Consider the following 21,851-nt stretch of genomic DNA (forward strand, 5'->3'; position numbering starts at 1 on the left):
ACTGTTCGCCGACTGTTGTTAACCGGATACACCTGGGGATTGTCTAGATAACTGAGTAATCTCAATCAAGCTTCCTTATTTTCTTTTCCTCGTACACAGAAGCGATCTACTCATGCGAAGGAGAGGAGGAGGAGTGAAAAGATAAAGCAGAGAATCTGCTCCATCGGGCAGTGAGACAATTGATTATGCGAGGGGTATTCACTGAGTATTTAAAGGGAACTAAGCAGGATGCTGAGAAGGAACAGAGAGTCAACAACAATGGTATGGAAAGAAGAGAGCCGGAAGGAAATAGAAGGAGAAAAAAAGAAGAAAGAGGGAGGGATCGGGAGAGTGAGAGACGGGGGTAGGGACACGAGAAAAAGATGACAGTAAGAGGATGGGAGGATAGTAAGAAGACAGGAATGAGCGTAGAAGATACTTGGGTACATGCTAGACAGTCTGTGTTTCAACATGACTATTTAACCGCCACGAAGTCTTTGGATTTTTTTTAAAATGTAGTAGACAGAATAAACAATAACGATTTGCTGTTAAAGTTTGCTTGAACTTATGTATTATAGTTAAATAGTGGTGTAGGAAGACATTTTAAAGGAAAAGCAAGTAAGAAAACACAAGTGGGGACATAAATATATATTGGCTTTTGATGATCGTTTACCGAATCCATTCACCTGTGGTTACAGCCACAGATAACATCTTGATAGCAGCACGTGCTGCATTTCTTACTGAACAGAGAAAGTGTCTAGGCGAGATAAGAAAGGTAGGCAAATGATTAATTTGACAGGTCTTACTTACTCAAGTCTTACTTAAGTCAACTTACTCAAGTAAGTGAACAACAGCTAGAGCGCATGACCGCACCTGTACAAGTATGTATGTCTGTAGGTCTGTAGGTACGTCTGCGCGCACAGATGTGAGGGAACTACCGGTACATGTTTACGAGTGTAAATAAAATTCTTGGAAATCTCGCACGACCGATTCATTTGTATGTCCCGTTCCTCCCCATACAGTCCGCGTGACACCAGGTCGTCCCCCCAACACGCACACACAGCACGACAGGCGCAGTCACGTGACCCCTTGCCACAGTCGCACGGCGAGGGCAGCGCGTGTAGCCGGAAGTACAGCGAGCAGGGCGATGACTAGAGCGACGGCGCATTAGTGGCTAATTCCTGCCGAGGTGACGGTGTCCCGGCGACAGTCCAGTCGTGGACTAACATGCCAGCCTGCCATGGAGTACACACGCTGTGCTAGTCCCTCTCTCCGCCTCCTCCTCACACAGGTAAGTGGCCTTGACACCCATCTCATACCTGCATCTCCGGGTGGTGTCCACCCCTGGTCTGGCTTCTCTCGGGGTACGTGACGCAACGATTACCGACCAAGTTTCAGACCACAGCAGGGTTTAGAGGATTTTAGATGATATCATGTAGATATGTGATAACATTTGAACATCTTTGGTTCCGATGCCATGTCGAAACACAGACACACAATATTTCGTCAACATCGAATCCTTGTTAATGTTGATTTATTGACATCCTGTTCTTGTTGCTTACTTACACTGAACTTCGATGAAGGCTTTTATCGTTGAGGTTGGTCGTGTTCGAGATTAATTTGATTTTGTGTCGTTACTTTTGTTGTTATCGCCACCTAAAATCGTGACCATGAAGATCTTATTTACAGTTCAAGCTAAAATGGCTGTCTGTAGTTCCTGCTCTCTCTTCGTGTCGACCTTTGCACTCAGCGTCGCAGTCATGTTAATATTTGAACAATTTTCTTCTTGTTTTTCCTTGCCATCTCTACAAGGAAGAAATTCGAGGCTTTTAAGAAAGGGCGTGACTGATGCATAGCGCCCTTGACTTCTACGGCTATCTTCCTTTTGTTTACAACCATTTTTTTTTTTACCCTTCGACAAAAGTATTTTTCTGTTACGTTTCGTCCCTCGGCCTTCACGACATTTTTAGGTTGCTTAATAGGCTATTGTCTGTTGTGGCTTCAGGGACAGGATAGCGAAACCCTTTACCCGTGTCCAAACTTGCTAAACCAGTTTTGCGTGAGATACGTGCTGAAGATGAAAGTATACGTGGTATACAATACAGAAATAAACGTGGTCTTGTGTGAACTACTTGCTGCGCCATAGACAGCCTACGTCCTGCCCGCCTCTAGGGTCCTCTGTCTCACGCCTGATATCGAGGTTCCTGGGTTGAGAATGAGGAAACCTGTTTGCGGAATTGAGACGCGTACCCCGGGTAGAGTCGCTACTTTGAATATCGCTCAGCCATAAGGGCACCCGACATGTTGTTTGGCAGCAGCGGGTAGTAGCATGGACGTGTATGGGTCTGTCTGCCAAGACCAACGCTTAGTCTCTTGCGAAGTTCTCCGCTGTTAGTCTCGGCGAGCCTTAACAAAAGAATATGAATAAACCGGAAGCTTTGTAGTCTCGTGCCTCGTTTTGGTAGTTAACTGGAAAAAATTCATCTGCCAACAGTCCAGTAATGCAAGATCGTGGTAGTAGCAACAGCAGCTGTAGCAGAAATCAGTGTCGTGATGGTGATAGCTCATTACAGTAATAGATTGTAGTGGTAATGACGATACCTGGAATAGGGTTGATATATTTCATTGTAACATGCTGACTTGGGCGTGATGTTATTACCTACACGGCATTAGTACAACTCAGTATTAATGAATAAAAGCCGAATCGTAAGTATCATAGACACCGGTCTCTATCGATCTGTTTGTATGTTTGTATCTCTGGACTATGAGTATACATTGTGGCTCTCTACTGACACGTGCAGTGGTGATGTCACGTGTTAAAGCATACAACATATTCATCTACGATTTTCTGTTCGCAACCTTTTCTGTACCGTTATACCTTTAGAAAAGGGAGCAAACATGAGGGAAAGAATCGTCAACCACATCCATTCAACTAGCGCAGATCGGACACCGCGGTAATCAGCTTGTCCCTCTCCCTTGGGCCTAGCTGTGACTTATAGTTTAATTCTGTTCTTAACATGGCAAAGTGTCAAAGCATCACAGTGCCAGAGTCCCAGAAATATGTTGGACATAGCTCAACATGTTGACCAAAGTTTGAATGTTCCGAATGTTCAACTCAAAGCCATTGGTGTGGTGTCCTATGACCTTCCTACACAACTTGTCAAACATGCCTACATAGTCTACATTTGCTCTGCTAAGATGTGCCTTAAAACTTTAGATAGAGCCGGGAGATAAGTTTAGCATGATGATGGTGAAGAAGGATTACACGATGCAGGCTTCCTTATCATATGTGACCAGAAACTGATGCACTGAGCGTGTGGTAATCCCGCACCTTGACAACCGATGTGGCGGCTTGTGAACTCCTCAAACTTTCAGTTGATGAAGACGTTTCACATGGTTGGCTTGCCGGAGCATTGACATCCATAGTTCAATATCGAAGAAGACAGACTCGAGACTTACTCAAGCCCATGCGGAGCTTACAGTGAATAATTTGGTCAATTCGGTTACCAATATAGTAACTAGAACAGTCAGACCAACTAGTTATATTGTTATTGAACTCAGGAAATTTAGTGTAAGCAGGACATGTCACCTGGGAAGATGGGCTACACAAGAGTGTGTTTCCCGGTACTGTCGAAGGTCCGGCCAGGAAGTCAGAAAATTGCAAACAGGATACCTTGCGGCAAATTTCAGTTAGATGCTATTTTGGAATAAACGAGTTTTTGAATATCTCAGTCTTAGATGAAGAAATATCTTCCCACAGTTCTGTACGCCTACTTTGATGAAGAGAAGAAATTAATAAAGGTGCTGATTATCGTGAAAAGTAAACTGGAACAAAACCACTAACCATTTTGAAAAAAAAATATAACTGCTTAACTCGACTGTTTGTATAATTTCTGACGTGTCACTCTCATTTCCACAGTCATCATTCTAACAGCTTCTGGATACACTTTTTTCCCAGTGTGACCGACTGTCAGTACAGCAAATAATAGCACGATCAAAGGAAAACAAGCTAAACAACTTTTGTTTCAACTCAAGTTCTCTCCTCTTTAAAGAAATCGGTTATGGGCACGAGCCTACCGAATAAAGAAATTGTCATTGTCACTGTTCTGTTTGAAGAATAATTAAAATGCCTAAAGCAGCCAATGAGCAACCAATGAGCCTTCCCCGACCAAGAAAAAAAAATATCAAGGACTTGGAAGATCGGAGATAAAAGCGGATGTGTTTTAACAATAACAGACACTTTCACTGCGATTTAAAAGGAATTGTTTCACGTGTTCTGCAGCTCACATGGCGGAGTTTGCGAGACGAGATAATAACAACACAAAACGTGTCCAGGCGAGTGCATTGACTGAATTCTAACTGAACTTCTGACCTCACTCACGGGCGGGATTAATGCAAGAACTGCGAGGTCATTAGCAATGGCATTTACAATGAGCGGACTCAAGTGACGGCCAAAAAAAAAAAAAATACCTATTTGATTTTTTTCAGCGGATGATTGCAACATTTAAATGCCTTCGTCTCAGGATCGCCATACCTTGATTTACCGCTTTCTAAAAGGTGATCATGTTGCTTAGTCAGTTAAAAATCCATTTTGCCCTCGCGTAATAACCGTCAACCATTTCTAATGACAAAGAGTCTTATACACCCGCCAGGCCAGGTGTTCACACCACGAACTTGTATTACTGGACTGCTGGCAGACGATTTATTTCCAGGTAACTACTAAAACGAGGCATGCTACTACAAAGCTTCCGGTTTAGTCACATTCATTGTTTAGGCTCGCCGAGACTTTCAGCAAACTTCGCAAGAGACTAAGCGTTGGTCTCGGCAAACAGACAGCAATCCACCTATACATGTCCATGTTCACACTGCTGATATTCTAAAAACTGCAGATAGCGAAGCTGCCGAAAAGTGAATGGCTACTTTTTGGGGAGATAACTGATTGTAAAGTCCCCCTGGATTTCAATGCTTCAAGAGCAGAGCACTTTGTCATAAGATAAGGACAGCGCTACGTACAAGAGTACTCGATACTCACAATGAATTTTGCTGAATGTTGACAGTTACACTTAGAAGATTGTTCTCAGACTTGCTCGGGAAGTATGAGTCAGTCGAAGGTATCACTGGAACCCAAAACCTTTACCGCCTGTCAGTCAGTGCACGTGCACTCCTACCTTTCCGGGTTGTTTTTGTTTATTTTCTAAATTTAAATATATTTATTTATATGCCATGTGTTGGTCTTATTAAAAATTAGGATATCTTTTAGCATTTTTGCTTTATTCATCTGAAATTTATCGTATTTATTTTAAAAACACTAGTGGAATATTCTGTCTTATAGTCATGAAAACCGTTTACTTCTTCCTTCTAGAAGCTACCAGTGAGGCGACTAAAGTTAATTTCGCTCATTAATATGTTTACCCAATTCAGGTAAAAAAAAAACAAAAAACTAAATGCTCTTTGTACAGAGAAAACCATCTCCTCCTTTCAACCATTGTTAACCTCTGAACTCTTAGCTCTTATCGGGAAACGCTAACCTTGGTTAGTATTCCTGTTACCAAAGGTATTCAGTTTTTAAAAACGAATTTGTGGATAGTATTTATAATCAGTTCCTGAAAAAACTGTTGTTATCGATGCATCTTTGGACAGCAAGAGCATATTTCTACTCATAACTGCAACTACTTTGCGTCAGCCATGAGAGTCAAGACTAGGGGGAGATCATTAACGGGTGGGTGAGCGCCTCCTGCACGACATCCGGTAGTCGAAGCTGATTGTTACAGAGAGGTGTGTCCGCTTACCGAGGGCAAACAATTTTAAAAGAAACATGCTTCGTCAGAAACTTCATATTTAAATCATACTCACACATATATTTACACACAATGACACATAGAACCTATGCAGACACACAGCAGATAACATTTCAAGGGGTGTGTCAGCGCCCCTCATGTGAAGACGGTAGAGAAGACGGGTGGACGGAGAAAAGCAGCACGCAGTGCACTTGCTCATACTTCCTTGTTAGTGTGGAAAAAAGCAAACCTCTGATTTCAGACGAGAGTCCGGCGGTGGTGTATAGCTCTTAGTCGTAACACCACGTTAATAGTTCTTCTGTTTTTGCATCTCAATAAATCATTTATGTTCCTTAGCATATATGCCATGATGTCACAAAAAAACCCCAAAAAAACCCAAAACGAAACAAAAAAACAAAAAAAAACAAAAAAAACAAAACAAAAAAAAAAAACAACAAACAAAAAAAAAAACAAAACAAAACAAAACAAAAACAACAACCCAAAACCCACCCAGGTTCCTATGTTGGTTCTCTACCTATCAATCTATCTTGGCGATAAAGTGTTTGTGGGGTGGGTGTGTAGACGAGAGTAGACACCCTTGGTGCCCCACTAAAGCTTTTACCTTTGTGTGCCCCACTCAAGCTCGCACCCATCACCAACTCTCAGCTATCGGCCATTCGGGAAGTAAATAATTTCGGTTTCACATTTACACTGGGTTCATTTAACAGCTGGCGATCTATATTTATATATAAATCACAAGTAAGACAAGCTTTTGTCAATCCAGTTTTCAACCTTCAATGCTATCAGACTATTTTCAACTGCTGCAGTAACTGACATATACTTAACAATTAAAACAAAATTCAATGAAAGTGAAAGTGAGATTAGACACATTTAATTTATATTGTGTGTTTGTTTGTATATTTGTTTGTGTATTTCGTAAAGATGAATTCAAGTCTAGTATAAATATATCATCGTTCTGAGTGGATATATTGCAACTGGCCGCTGATGTTGTAATAAATTAACCCACAGTCGTTAATATTGTATTTCATCTGTGAACTTCCTAGTTAGCGAACTGCACTATAAATACTCTGTCGTATAATGCGAGTGTTTTTAATGGTTTCGAACTTCCCAATCCTAAAAGTTTGTTGGAGATTTATTACCTCAAAGGGAAAGTAGCAGCTAAAGTTGACAGGCAATGACTGTCGGTAAAGTTATTGTTGGTGATACAACCTGCAATGACTGTAGGTTCAATAAACGCACTTAATATCTATCTCAAAAAATATATAATAAACGAACAAGAGGAATAAAGATAAACAAAGCGTGTTGTGATTGTGACACTGAAACTTGTCTCATTGCGTGTTGACTGTAACATAACGGCCAAAGTACGAGCTACCAAGTGTCACTCAGTACACGATAACAATATCACTTCTACCTGCCATGCCACTCTGCAGGTGATGATAAGAAGTGCTGCATTTCTCTGAGCACAAATATCCTATCAAAGCACGTCACGTGCAGACTAAACGTGTTTTTAAACCCTGACTGGCAGTTAGAGACTTGGTCCCCCTGTCCTCAAGGTCTGTACACATCAGGACAACGTATGTGCACCGCTAACAAAACGACTGTAATTACTGGAGCTGAAGTCGCTGCTGATTAATGATGGTGTTGCTAAGGACAATACAATTCCGTTGTTTGCGTGTTTTCGTAGCTGAGCTCCACGCGAGGGGCTGGCGGGGTGGACGTCCTCTCAGGCTGAATGAGTTGCACTCACAACCCTTAGAGTTTGGGGAACGAGGCGGAATAAGGACATGAGCGTTGAATAACTGAATGTTATCACACTAGGTGACTGTGTGCACTAACATTGACTCCACTGTGCGCGAGCGAGGTCATTAGGCTGTCACGTGACATTGTACAGCAAAGACGATTAAGTGCGCTTAGGCGAGAGGATATTTTGTATGGATTTTGTATGGCTACATGCACGACACCATGCAGTTAGAATTGATATAAAATATGTTGAATACAATATCCTACTCATGCTAAGCGCCCTTTCTTGAAACCGCATAGACTGACTTTTTTTTTAATATTCAAGACAATAAGTGCGGCTCTTACAAAGAATGGGCACTGGACCATAAATACATAGAAACAATAATATATGCAATGTTATTTTTACTCGCTTCTTTGTGATGATAGTTTACAAACAAAATAATAATAAAACACTGATACAACCAAGCTAGAAATAGGTTGATATATTAAATTATATATTAAATCATTAAATGAGATTATATCAATTTAACCTTTCTTTTCTTTAGCCTTTATCTGACTCTTTTTCTTTCTCTCTTTATTTCTCATTCAGTCTCTGTCTCTCTCTTACTCACTATATCTGTGTTTGTCATTCACTTCCTCGTTCATATTTAGTGATATCTAGTACCAAATTATTTATGATTTAGAAAACTAATCAAAAAGACTTGTATTTAGCAATTACATTTTACTGAAAACGTTACATATATTTGTAATCAATCCATAAATCAGCGTATGAATGATAATTGAGTCCTAGAAATAATTCTTGCTAATTCTTGCAGGTTGTGGCTGTTTGCATCTTGTCATCGCCAGTCATTTTTGCAAGTGAGTGACATTCCACCTGTGACTTTAATAAAGGAAGAGAGAGGGTGTAATTGGTATTTCAGGTGAAAAACCCTTTAATCGAGTCGGGTAGCCTGTTACTTCTAACAAATTCAGGAACTAAATAAGCAAACCAAAAATTATCAACTGGGGTTTTCCATTTGTCAGCAAAGGTTAAATTACCAAAGAGAAGCAACTCCAAATCTGTCCCTTGGGTTTGTCAGCATGAATGATCGAGTTTGTGGACATTAGTATGAGGTGTGAGAGTTTGTAGACACAATAGGATGTTCCTCCTGGTACCCAGTGCCCAGAGGCTGCTGTCAGTGGATGGAGAAAGTCAGCAGCGGTAAATGATTCCTTCACAATGATTATATGTCAAACAAGAATATTTAATGTAATTATTCAATACTCAGGTGATCAGACTGCCCACGCAAACATGACATGGCGGTTTGTAAACTCAAACGTGCTCATATCTGTTTAATAACATAAAGTATATTTCTAGACCATTATAGTTCATGCTCAGAATGTTCAGTCGACATTTTATCAGAGAACACCTGTCAGCATTATTGCCAGGAGTTCAAATGTAATGTAAAGAACGAGAATTCAGGTAAAAGTGAACCCAAACTGTCGTTTTCTTGTCTTAAATCGAGATCACAGTTGGGACAAGGGGTAAAAACCTTATCCAGCTATTTATCTAATTCACTGATTCTCAAATATTCTACCTCACAAAGTGACTAAAGTTATATAGTTAAATTATAGCACTATCCAACAGACACGCGTATATAAATGCAAATTTCTGTTTTATAAAGCATACCTTTCAATATTTAAATTTTTTAAAGAACTGTGAAAAGGTAATTTATACTGAATATATAGTGACTGAATGGCTGTCAGTTAATAACTGTCAAATAGATAAGGATGTTCCATCCACCACTGACCATTTACTGTTTGCCATCAGCACTCATGCTACCTACAAGGGGAGACTAGTTACTAATTGCTAGTAATCCTAATGAGAGCTGTCTCCCTTGATTACCAGCCTCAGTGTAGACAACCTCCAGCCGTGTCGAATGTGTGCCATTGGACTGCGAGTAAATCGCTGTTGGAGAGTAAATAAAGAATGACCCCCTGACCCCACCATAAACAAAAATATTAATTTCGTCGCAGACAAATAACGAGCATGATCTTTATGATTTTCACGGGCAGGATCCTCATCTACCTGCTCTCCTACCTGTCTGTCTATGTGTGGGTGTGTGAACTCAGAAATCGTGTTTAATTGTTCATGATAATAATTATGTGTACGACCTGTATAAAGATATAAAGTGCCTGTATAAAGAATAATCTTTATCGTTGGCTACAGGCACGACGAACAGCGTGGAACCTACAACTTCAGCGACGACTGCCTCCCCCTCCGTCACCAGCACCATTAGCACCACCATTCAAACCAGCTCCAGCAGCGACGGCACCACCCCTACAGACAGCCCTACTACAGCAGTCAGCTCCCCTACTACAAAGAGCGCCACAACAGGCAACGTCACTGCTACAGACAGATTCACTACAGATAGCTCTACTACAGGCAGTTCAAGTACAACTACAACCAGTTCCACTACAAGTAGCTCCACTACTACAGGCAGTCCCACTACCACAGTCAGCTCCAATACAAGCAGCTCCATTACTACAGTCAGCTCCGCTACAAGCAGCTCCACTACTACAAGCAGTCCCATTACCACAGACAGCTCCATTACAAACAGCTCCACTACTGCAGACAGCAATACAAGCAGCCCCAATGCTACATATATCTACACTACAGGCAGCTCCATTACAGGCAGCACCAATGCTACGTACAGCTCCACTACAGGCAGCTCCACTGGTGACTATAACTTTCAATGTGTATTTTTGCTTGTGTGAGTGTACAAGACTGTATGTGTGCATGTGTATGTACTTGTTTATTTGTACGTTCAGGTATGTATATGTATATGTGCGCGCTCGTATATATGTCGATGAGCGACCTTTTCGACCCCATGAATGAATTTCACTGAATTCCTTCTGTACTTTTACTCGGCGGGTGGTGCAAGTCTGTATTCTCCATTAACACTGTCGTCCGAGACAGGTCGTACAGCCGTGTGCTACGTGCTTACAAGTTTTGGTACATAAAGAAAAATACATTTTCTAGATCGAAATAATATCCGTGAAAAAAATGGGAGAAACGGATAGCCAGTTGGTTAGAGCACTGACGTTCAAATCCTCCCCCCGGTCGACCTACCTGTCGTGAGTATTGAGGGAGGTAAGGCAGCGAGGGGGAGATGATGGGCACTGCCATCACAAAAACGGTGACCCCGAGAAATGTGAGATTTCCACAAACTACCTGGACAAGAGTTTACACATGTACTCTAAAAATCACGAGAATATGAATAGAAGTAGAAGAAAAGAAGGGAAGTCTCAAAAAAGAAATTCACTGAGCAATGAAGTATGTAGCAAGTGAAATGTAGTGTAGTGTATTCTTAAAGGCGCCCAAGTGATGCGTTCTTCATACACACACTAAGTTCCGTAAAGAATGCTAAAGTTTCCTCCCCTTCCTTTTCCCCCTCCCACCATAGCGTGAAATTGCTGCAAGGTGGAAGCACTTTCCTACTAAACCAACCAACCAACTTTCTTACTTATGTGTAAATAATTTCTTCCCCTTTTGGAGACTATTGTTTACTAAATTCTGTGAACACCATTTAAATTCTTATTTGTCCAGATACAGACATTTGAAAATAAATAGACGATTTATGCTTTTCGATTCCACAGCTGGTGTAACAACCTCCAGTCCATCAGCTAGCACAGCAAAGGCTTCGACAACCACATCATCAAGCACAACAAGAACTTCATCAATTCCAAGTAAGTAGTATGATCTCGAAAATGAGGACAAGATCTCTACCGAGACAAAATAATACATTGTATGGTCACTGGTGGTGGTGATGGTGGTGGTGGTGGTTGTTGTTGTTGTTGTTGTTGTGAAACACGCATGGACACTTGGTTATCGTGAATTGTAAACTTAAGCGTGTTTATGCTGTGTTGCATATCTGCGATGAAAATAAAAACGAAAAATCCTTAAACACTGAGCTGCATTCTACTCCCACTTTACATATGTAAACAGTTCGAAAAAATCCTCTTTTTTTGTACAGATCAGGTATCCTTTAGTAAGCTGCAACAATATGGTCAGAAACGGTAATCCTGAATATTTTTTAATTTGTTAAAATAAGTGAACTGGTTCATTGATTCTTAACAGGCACCTCAACTAAAAGCACCACTACGACCACGCAGACATCGACGGCGTCGTCAAAATCAAACACTCAAGACAACGGTAAGTCGTGGTATGGACAGGTTAAGACCTGTTGCAAGGTGTTGTACGAATTAACCCAGACCCCTCGACTACCCAAGTTTAGCTACAGACCACACTAATAAGCGGGTATTCATGACGGGTGAATGGTCTTGTTGGTCAGCAAGCCTCCATTGGGTACTGAGGTATTCAAACGACCACTGTCTTCACTGTCTTGGCTGTTGGGGAGAGTAGGTACCTGTGGATGGAGGGTTGTTAGTAAAGACGAGGGAATCGGGGTAGAAGTTTGTGTCTAAAATATTAGGATAATTTATCCTACTGTCAATCATGAAAAAAAATTGGATAGCACATTTTCTTACTTAAAAGTAGGCTCCCGCTTGCAAACGCAAAACAAGCAAAAACGTACAAATATATTGTACACAGAGATAAACACATCACAACAAGACCTAGAGAGACTGTTAGTGCGTGCGTGCGTGAGTTCTAGCTCAGTCACATGTCTATATTTAGAATCGCATGACTGCCTTCATTCTTCGTAATCTTAAATTAGTTTGCGCATGTGTAACGCGAGGCGCAGGTGGACACGACAACACAAAGAGGTTTTATTCTTGTTTTTGTTTTAACCTCAGATCGTGTGTTTTATTCTGCTTGAGGTCATCGCAGGTCAACTCATTTAACAAAGCGTGTAGAGTTGTAGAGTATGTCTACATTGTAAACCAGTCTTGTCACGAACGCAGGCGCCTACACGTGGGAATGATCTCTGTATGACTCACCTTTGTCATATCCTTTGTTGTTGCAGACAGAGGAGGTATCATCGCGGCTGTCGTCATCCTTGTCATCGCCATCATTATTGCAGTCGCTTTATTCGTCGTCTTCTGGAAGCGACGAAACCAGTAGGTGTCATGGAAATCAAACATCATCTTATCTAGATAGATATGTGGATGGAAACGATGCTAGTATAATTGTTGTTGTATTTTAAAAGATGGCGCTGACCTGGACAATGGACCTAACTTTTGTGCGCCACACTGTACAACTAGAATGTAATAATTAAATTGTATTAATTTCAAAACAGAACCTGCTTAAATAATGTGCAGTTCCACAATGTCTTTTATAACGACTGTAGGATGAACAATTGCATGAATAGAATTATTATGTGCGTTGTCCGTGCATTCGTAAAATAAATATCAGCAGGCATCCCTACTACAGACATGTTTGTTGTTTGCTTTAGGCAATGGTGTAAGGCACGCACACGCTACAGAAGTACCAAACTACCAAGGTAAGGGACATTGTGTTCAATCATTTTCTTGTAACAAAACTGTGTTCTGCTTTTGGGTGTGAGCAAGTGAGTAAAAGAATGAGTGGGAGGCTAAAGTGAACGAGTAACTAACTCTGTGTGTACCCGTGTGTGTGTGTGTGTGTGTGTGTGTGTGTGTGTGTGTGTGTGTGTGTGTGTGTGTGTGAATAAACAACATATTGTCTCGCTGTATGATATTGGCACGAATTCATCAATTTATTAAAAACTAGCGTCGATGATGAAATTTTGACCAGTAGTTTAAATTCTTCTTTCACGTGTTACATGTATTTTTTGGGATACCGAGATGCTGAGTTATTAATATTGCTTCAAGGCGCAGAGAGAACAGGAAAAACAGACTTCACGAGACAGACAAAATTGTGGCCAAAAATGAAACAGAAAGAATGATAGAAACATAAGTATATGATAGCAAAATATTGTAATTAGAACCCACAACTTATTTCCCCGCATCTACCTGAGCTCATCTTGAAGTCTGTAAGTTGTCGCGTTCTGTAACATTGTAAAACTCTTGTCTTCTTTAATAGGAAGAGAATGAAGATGAAGTACTTTGCTCAATACCTGGCACTTCTACACAAGGATTCTGGACTTCTCTTCCAAGAACAATTTGAGGTGAGAGCCTGTGTGGTGTGTTAAGACACATTTCGCAAAGTCTGGTTGCCTCATGTCTCTTGTTGTCCATTTGTGAGGAACATCATACATCATGTCATTGCTGGGTTGGCGCTCAATGGCTGGAGATGTATGACATGGCCGACAACCGTAGAAGGTCTAGCACAATGAAGAACAAAGAAGAAACGCTAATAGGTCTGACTTTTACTGACCGTTGACTCGCTGGTCATGGATGATTGAACGCCGTCTGGACTCTAGTGAGAGACTAAGTAATACTCCGAGACATTGATGAAAGGCTCATGTTTCTGTCTGCAGGAACTACAGAAGAACAGTCCCAGAACATACTCATTCGACGCCGCGCTGGCAGACGAAAATAAAATAAAAAACCGCTACGTGAACATCGTGCCATGTAAGAGAATATTTTTATTTATAATTTTTTTATTAGAAATAACTGCAGGGGTGTTTCAGGAGATGCAATTTGTGAAAAATAGGTTGCACAGCATGGTGATGGGGAACCGATGAAAGGATAAAAATAAGAGAAAGCAGTTTGTGGTCCACGACATGTCCTGTCCCCTTGTATTCCAATGATTTGTGATATCAAACCAATGAGATGGAATCACACCTCTATTTCTGTCAGTAGCATTTTTGATTGTCTCACGTTTCAGCTATTCTCTTGACATTTGCCAAGTAGTAAATTATTCGATTTTCTTCTGAAGATTAAACTTTTATCACTCTTTGTCTTGGCTTTTTTATCCGCTACAGACGACCACACTAGGGTCAAACTCACCGTCGATTCTGAGGTCGGGGGCTCGGACTTCATCAACGCCAGCTACGTCCCCGTACGTCTCGCTTTTCTTTGTCAGTCTCCTGTGTTTGGCTACAGTTGTCTCTACTTGTATGTCTGTCTGTGTGTCTTTCTATGTGTCTGTGTGTCTTTCTCTGTGTCTGTGTATCTGCTTGACTGATATCTCCACCCTCTCTGTTCAGTTCTTTCTCAGTCTCTGTCCCAAATGAGAAATGGCTTGTGGCTCAATTGTTTAAGTCAAGAAAACCTGTCTCAAATTCTGCCGATATTTTATCCTTGCCTTTATCTTTTCTTTCATTCCTCCCTCAGCATACAGCTGTGTAAATTCTATTGTCTGTCTCTCAGTCTGTCTGTCTGTCTCGGCATCTTCACTCAGTCACCGTATTGTTCGTTTTGTGTACAGGGCTATTCGTCACCCCGTGAGTACATCGCTACCCAGGGCCCCCTAGCGAGCACCGCAGACGACTTCTGGCGCATGATTTGGGAACAAAAGTCTGGAGTCATTGTCATGCTGTCAGACCTTCAAGAAAAAGGACGAGTAAACAGAGTTTTACATCTTTCCGCTTGTTTTCATCTGTCTGCAAAAACAGTTTGTCGTGTCCACCCACCACAATAAGTTTATAGAACATAACGTTTCGTGTTCGTGCGTCTGTTACCTGTCTGTCTGTCTGACTGGTTGGCTGGTTGGCTGGTTCATTTTTATTCAAAGAGTGTGATAAGTAGTTAAATATAGCTCTGCCCAGCAAAGTCTTGGTTATTTTTTTTATTATAAATATTAAGTATTGTATGACCTGCAGTTGGGGCATAATTCGTAACAGCAGTGTTGTGTTTTGTGTTTTGTGTGTGTTGTGTGGTGTGTGGTGTGTTGTGTGTAACCTGTCCTAACATTCCTAACGATACCATGTGCAGCGTAAGGTGGACAAATACTGGCCTGATGAGGCGAACTCACCTGAAAGATTTGGGGACATAACCGTGGAGCTGACATCGGTAACAACATGCAGAAACTACACCATCCGCCATTTCAAAATCTCAGAAGTAAGCTACTATCATTTCCTAAAACTGGGGTGAATGGCATGATACATATCTTACATCATCAACAAATACACGTGGACTCTAGCTGTAAGCTTCTCACTGGCCAGGGACTACATCATGCTGTAAATCTTCTTATTCAAGCCAAGTACCACCTTAAAGTGGTTGGTTTTTCTGATTAAATCCCTCGGTCACCCACCCACCCAAGCCTCACTCACTCACTGATTGAATCTCTCACTCGCTAGGACACTCAGGAAGAGCGGATGGTGCTGCAGTTCTTCATCCCCGGCTGGGAGGATCACGGTGCCAACCTGTCCCCTGATGACTTCCTGGGTTTCATCCAGGCCGTGAGGCTGGAGGCGCGCACGAGAGAAGGGCCCATCACCGTCCACTGCAGGTACCTGTTCTTGTTGTCTCCCCTAGTCTTCCTAGAAACTATCGATAATTTTTATCCGATGCTCAAAATAAAGGTCAACAATTCAATCTGACGGGTGTTCCGGGAGATCAGAAGAACATTAGAGAAAAGAAAGATCACAGGGAAGCAGTCAGGGTGATTAAAACAATCCCTATTATTCTCTAGCTGAAGTAATGGTAGTTTAGACTGATTATTTGTCCATCAATGTCATTTGCTTTCAGGAAAAGTGTCTTTAAAATAAGAGTTATGGCGGAAATTAACTTTGAAGATGATCGTAAGATGGATCCTTTTTTTTTTTTAACTCGCGGTACCGGAGGAATTTGAGTTAAGCCGAAAGTATGGGCATTCTGTCAGATCAGAAGTTTGCTAGCAGTTACCTGGAATAAAATCCACAAGGCACGAACCGGGGAAAGGAAGACAGAAGCATTTAAAACCCATACCTTCGCTGCTTCGAAGAAGTTTTTACGAAGACAAATTTATCAGTCCTTGTAATCGTTGGTTTGTTTCTGGTGATTCTTACCAGAGAGTTATCAGACCAAAGCTCAATAATATGCTTCAGAAAGTATACTCTGGCTTTATGCTGAAAACAAATGGAATCATGTTATAGTCTGTAGTCCATTGCTATATTAAAATGGTTTTTTTCTCTCATGTTCAGTGCTGGTGTGGGTCGCACGGGTACTTTCATCGCCCTGGACTTCTTGATGCAGTTCGCGGAGGAGAATAACATTGACGAAGAGGTGGACATCTATAATCTGGTGCTAAACATGCGCCATAGTCGTCCCAGCATGGTTCAGTCAGAGGTAAAGCCGCTGTTACAAACTTGTTCACAACATTCTTTTTGATCACTGAACTAAAACTCAGACATTCGAAGAAAAACCATTGAACTAGTCCTTCGTGGTCGAGAAGACTAGTGGTGGTTTGTTTGCCGTGGGTTTGACGATGATTGTGAACGACATGAGTACAACTCTACGACTTGTGTTTATAACATATTCTCAAACTATTTAAGCTATTCATTCACCTCACGATTTCATTTTTCTTCATTCTAGTATAGTTCTGACTTTTCTGTTTTCTTGCAGAAACAATATATCTTTATACACGATGTTTTGAAGATCATTATTGACCGGAAGATGAAGACGTTAGCGGGAAGTAACGGCGTGCATGATGACAGCTCTGCTGTAGTTAACCTGGCATTTGGTGAGTGACAATGACGAGGTGACATTTTGATTTTTGTTTATTTTAATAGGGCTTAACATTAATCAATAAACCAATTTCAAATCACTTTTTGGGAGGGCTTTCCGTGCTTTTCCTACCAATATAAAAAGTAGCATGAGAATGTAAACAAGAGTGCACGCACGCACGCACGCACTATCATTGTCAGTTTGATGGAATCGCAGCTTTTCTGAATTCAGATGCTTTTCTCTTCTTCCCTTCTTGAGTCCGTTTCATTAAACAAATCTTTTTTTGTGCTTCAACAAAAATAGACCTGTAAATCCGATTGCCCAGTCAGTCGTAAACAAGAGTTGTCACGTGACTGTGTTTTGAGGCCGCTCCCTGAGGCTGGTGGTCCACAGTACTTCCGTGTAGCCTCCCCACTCGTCTGACTTTCTCTGCTGATCCTCTTTTGAAGCACGACAGACTTTTTTATGTCTTCCTCCTCCACACTTTCCCCAGTAAATCAGTCTGCTAGGTAACGACTACCACCGTCACTACCATAATATTATGCCTGGAAGTAATGGAAATAATTTGAAGAAGCTGATCGCCATTATTTTTTTTAAACTCTTTTTTTCTCTTCCCTACTCTCTCTCTCTCCATTATCGTTTTCCATTGTCTACGGAGGGAGGTAGAATGGTGAGGATATATTCACTTACACAGCGTGAGCGATTGGATTAGGGTCTGTGCTCTCACCGATAATTAATTCATGCTTTATACCTGTATACAGGTGTGATCTCAGAAATACTTGTCTCTGTGCTTCACTTGCTTGCAACATTATTCATTTCGAAGACCTTTAATAATGATTCCTCGCTCCTTTTCTCTCAAATATTTTAGCTCACAGTGAGAAAACGCGATCTCTAACCAGACTATCATTTTTAAATGCACAACATTCCACAACAATAAAATCGTATTTACCGCCAGTTGCTCTTACTTGTCAGCTTTGTGAACACAAACGCACCACAAACAAAAGTCAACAAGCTAAAGATGGAGTGAACGCCGAGGGTATATATTCAAGACTCCCATCCTGATCCGCTTAGTCGTCTGGTTCGACTGTCACGTGTCAGGTGTTCACGACTGTCGTATGGGCGGCTTGTGTTGGTATTTACTTGTTGACTGGTTCATTCTGTAAACTCAACAGACACTCGAAAACACCGACACAGGTGGAACTCACTCTTTTACACGAAACTGTTTTTGCGCATCAAAAGGATGAAATGTCGGGAAACCTTTAGCGAGGTGCACCAGTCGTTAGGATGAATGACTAACACCACGCATTGCACAATAACATATTTTGTTCACAGTTTAGTTGATTCTTTCTCTCCTTCTCTCTCTCGCCCGCTACAAGCATCAGAACCTCGTCCCAACCAAAGGCAGCTGCTTCATTTCAAAAGTCGGCAGGTGTAGGCACAGCTAATTAAACAGCCGGATGCCGTGCTATTCAGGATCTTCACCCACAGGATGTTTGTCTTGAAATACATGGAATGACAGACGCTTGGAATTTTCATAGTCGTATACCTTATATAAGTACAACACATTAAACACAGTATGTTCTCTCTCTCTGTTGTTCCTTCTTTCTTGCTTGTAGTCCAAAACTTATTGAACTTACTGGCTTAGCAAGAAACTGAGACAAATGTAAAGAATAAGCATTTATTAATAATTTGAGTTCTTCATTCTTTCAAAGTTACATGTTATCAAACAAATTAGAGAGTTATTAAAATTCTAGAGTTTATCAGAAAACTAATATTTTAAGCAAAAGTGAAATTTTATTAAAATCTTCAGCAGCTGCAAGCTCGCAAGGTAAGAACTAGTATTGTCTTCGGAATGTCTCTTGTATTCATCACTTTTTCCTAGTGATGAAGTCTCGCTCGACTGTTTGATCTTGTACTTAGCACGGTTCATGAAGAACGCATCCTTGCATGCAACGAACTCTTTGACATTTCTTATGAGTCGGACACTTTCAGACATCCTCTGGTCTTGTTAAGTGCTAGACGGGTAGGCAGGACCATACCAACATCATATTTAAAAGTTCTCTAATTCTAGTCATTAAGCCTGGGCAAACCAAATTTTTAAAGGCCAGACAGGACCTGAACTTTGAAGAGTGAAACTACCTTACTTCACCGAGAATGTGGTGTGGTAAGGCAGGCAGGGAGAGGGTATGGGTACCACCCTACCACCCTCACAATAAAACATGTTGAGAGGGGAGGTCTTTGACACCCCAGTCCCAAACGAGTGAAAAGAGGAAGTGAATATCTAGAGACAAGTAATTATTAATCTTGCATGTTTTTTAAAATATTTGGTTATGCGTCCTCTTTTCTTGCCTTTTATATGTAAAAATTTTCATTTATTTATGTAAAAGAAGTAAGTATAATTATCACTGGACAAAATAATAATAATGCTGATAATAATATTTCTGACGCTTATTTGAATGCAAAATAAAGAAACGAACACAATAGGCGATGCCTTTGTGATAAACAAAGAAGTTTCTGCCGAATAAAGGATGTTGAGCTCACTTAATGACCAGCTGTCTGTAGATGTCAGGAAGGTGGAATAGTCCTGGCAATGCTGATGCTTGTCCACCTCATTTTTACATATTTTTCTTAGGCCTACACAAACTCTATTTTATGTTTTACATTTCATAGTGAGTTCACAGCAAAGCTGTCTCCAATGAGCAACAGTTCAAGATTCAAATGTCTTTACTTGTCATAGCCAAGTTTCTATGTGAAACTATATTTCAGTCAAACAAAATTGCTTTGTGCAAACGATGATGGCAGTCAGTACTTTTTCTGGACTTATTTATCTTGTTCTTATCCCTGTTTCGTTTTTCAAACTTATTTCTGCTTGTATCTATATCACTTGTGCATGTAGATGCAGAGATTTGTCTACATTGTAGATATTTTAATTGTACTTTATTATGATTTGAGTTACTCTAATACAGTCTCTAAGGTCTGAAAGTCTTACTAACAATGACTGAGAGATAGTAAAGCTTAAAAGCCACAAGAGATTGAGCTGAGACACCTACATGACAGGAAAACAAATACTAAGTTATGACTCGTGCACACGATAAGCATTGAAGGCAGATAAAATAAATGAATAAAGTAATAAAGTATGGGAAGAGAAAAGAAAGATGGAAGGAATAAAATAAAAAGAATAAAGAAGAGAACAACAAACATCTTTACATAGACTGTAGTTACAGACACTCGAAAAACATAGAAAAGAACGGATGGGAAAAAGCCTTTAGAGAATATTTTCGCCCCTTGTTATAAGCAAGAGTCAAATGTTGAGAAATGTTTCAGTAGGTATTGTGAAACTTATTCCTGTGGTGTGCTGATGGATGTTTCTAGATCCTGACGACGAAGCCGATGGAGAGGCTGCCGAGCTGTGTTCCACGAAAGCGACGTCTCTGTAGGACATCATCGTCAGCGTGACGAGAGTTCATCACTCGCCAGTCAGCCCTCGACAGTCATCGCCAGCCAGCATCGAAGCTCGACACGTCGACTGTCGTCAGTGTTGATGATGACTTCATCGCTCATCAGCCGCAGCTGTCGCCGGCAAGACTTCTGACTGTGAGGACGAGAGCTGCAAGTCTTGTGGTAGTCATGATGTCCGACATGATGACTGCAGCACACTCGTGTAAACTGAGATACAATAAATAACAAAAGGAATATTCCTTCCTGTCAACGACCAGTCGATGCTAGAATTTAAAGTTCTGTAGGAACCAAAGCTTTGGTCCTGAGGCAGGACATCCAGCTTCGTGTCAGATACATTTTCTCCTTTCGGCGAGCAGGCTTCTCGGAAGGGGAAGATAATCATTTTTCATTTTCCGCACAGGGGTCACTGCGCATGCACAGTGCATTTTGCATTTTGCCGCTGGACAGTGGGTCTGCTAGACATCGCTTGACCACTTCCCAATATTTGAACAGCAAATCCACTTCATTCATCTCTTATTTTTAGTGTGCTAAGGATTAGAGGCAGATTCATAAAACGAGATACTATCTTTCAAATTATTAATGTTTGTTCACCTATTTGTGAAATCATATATGTGATTCCCGAGCAGATGGTTTCTTGTGACAGCTGGTTATATCTGGTGATGCCAGACTTTATCTGGTGATGTCTGGTTATATGTGTGGCGATGTCTGGTTATATCTGGTGGTGTCTGGTGTTATCGGATGATATCTACCTGGTGTCACCTCGTGATGTCTGGTGTTATCAGAAAATTTAATATTTTAATATTTAATCTAATGTTTGTGTTTCGTCTCGCAACCCATGAATACTAATGTAAACCAAAGAGACAGACCGGTCCATGCTGTTCACATCCACACGTTGTTGCATTATACTATTTATTACCAAGTAGTCATCATAGTATTTACGAGTTAGAAGAAAGAATGGTATGTGAGGTAATGTGTATGGCTATGGATGGATGAATAAATGAAATCTTTTGTAGGACAATCTGCTGCTTAATGTTGTTGGATAATGATATGTTAAGATCAACCCTACCCGGAATCTGTCATAGAAATCACGGGTAGATACAGGGTGACACGGTTATTTTAACCGTTTCCCTGGAGTTTGTCTCTCATATTGTCATCTGTTCATGAACTTTATTTTCTACCACAGAATGCTAAAATACACCGATCGTGCATAAGGTCTGGTCTAAAAATGTTTTGGAGATATTTTATGTCATGTGTTCACTGACACATTGTTTATAAATCATCAGCATAACAACATTTCTTCTATCACTTATCAGCTATTCGCACTTTTTTCTTTTCTCTTAGACATACACAGACAGCCATCTG

The 21,851-nt window shown here is 40.8% G+C and overlaps 1 protein-coding gene across 3 annotated transcripts; it reads left to right on the top strand.

Moving 5' to 3' along the window:
* The first annotated feature begins 1,083 nt into the window (after window positions 1–1,083).
* On the top strand, window positions 1,084–20,944 carry LOC112566523 (receptor-type tyrosine-protein phosphatase H-like). Of its 3 annotated transcripts, none has more exons than XM_025242742.1 (17): window positions 1,084–1,270; window positions 8,333–8,375; window positions 9,727–10,236; window positions 11,157–11,246; window positions 11,638–11,712; window positions 12,485–12,578; window positions 12,914–12,961; window positions 13,522–13,606; window positions 13,919–14,012; window positions 14,366–14,442; window positions 14,812–14,946; window positions 15,318–15,443; window positions 15,683–15,834; window positions 16,508–16,652; window positions 16,929–17,046; window positions 18,844–18,858; window positions 20,403–20,944. In XM_025242742.1, the coding sequence occupies exons 1-17, from the start codon at window positions 1,220–1,222 to the stop codon at window positions 20,465–20,467; spliced, it is 1,923 nt and encodes a 640-aa protein (XP_025098527.1). In that variant the 5' UTR covers window positions 1,084–1,219; the 3' UTR covers window positions 20,468–20,944. The 3 variants fall into 3 exon arrangements, with proteins under 3 accessions (XP_025098527.1, XP_025098529.1, XP_025098526.1); XM_025242741.1 differs by having other exon boundaries at window positions 1,085–1,270; window positions 18,841–18,858; XM_025242744.1 differs by lacking the exon at window positions 18,844–18,858.
* The last annotated feature ends 907 nt before the right edge of the window (window positions 20,945–21,851 follow it).

This window comes from Pomacea canaliculata, linkage group LG6 (assembly GCF_003073045.1).
Source record: "Pomacea canaliculata isolate SZHN2017 linkage group LG6, ASM307304v1, whole genome shotgun sequence".
NCBI classification, from domain to species: Eukaryota; Metazoa; Mollusca; class Gastropoda; order Architaenioglossa; family Ampullariidae; genus Pomacea; species Pomacea canaliculata.

What these genes read in the sequence shown, in the direction of transcription:
- LOC112566523 (XM_025242741.1), top strand. Translation starts at nt 1,220, where the DNA reads ATGGAGTACACACGCTGTGCTAGTCCCTCTCTCCGCCTCCTCCTCACA. An exon ending in TCCGCCTCCTCCTCACACAG is followed by an intron (nt 1,271 to 8,332) that starts GTAAGTGGCCTT and finishes TAATTCTTGCAG; the next exon opens with GTTGTGGCTGTTTGCATCTT. An exon ending in ACCTTCAAGAAAAAGGACGA is followed by an intron (nt 14,947 to 15,317) that starts GTAAACAGAGTT and finishes TACCATGTGCAG; the next exon opens with CGTAAGGTGGACAAATACTG.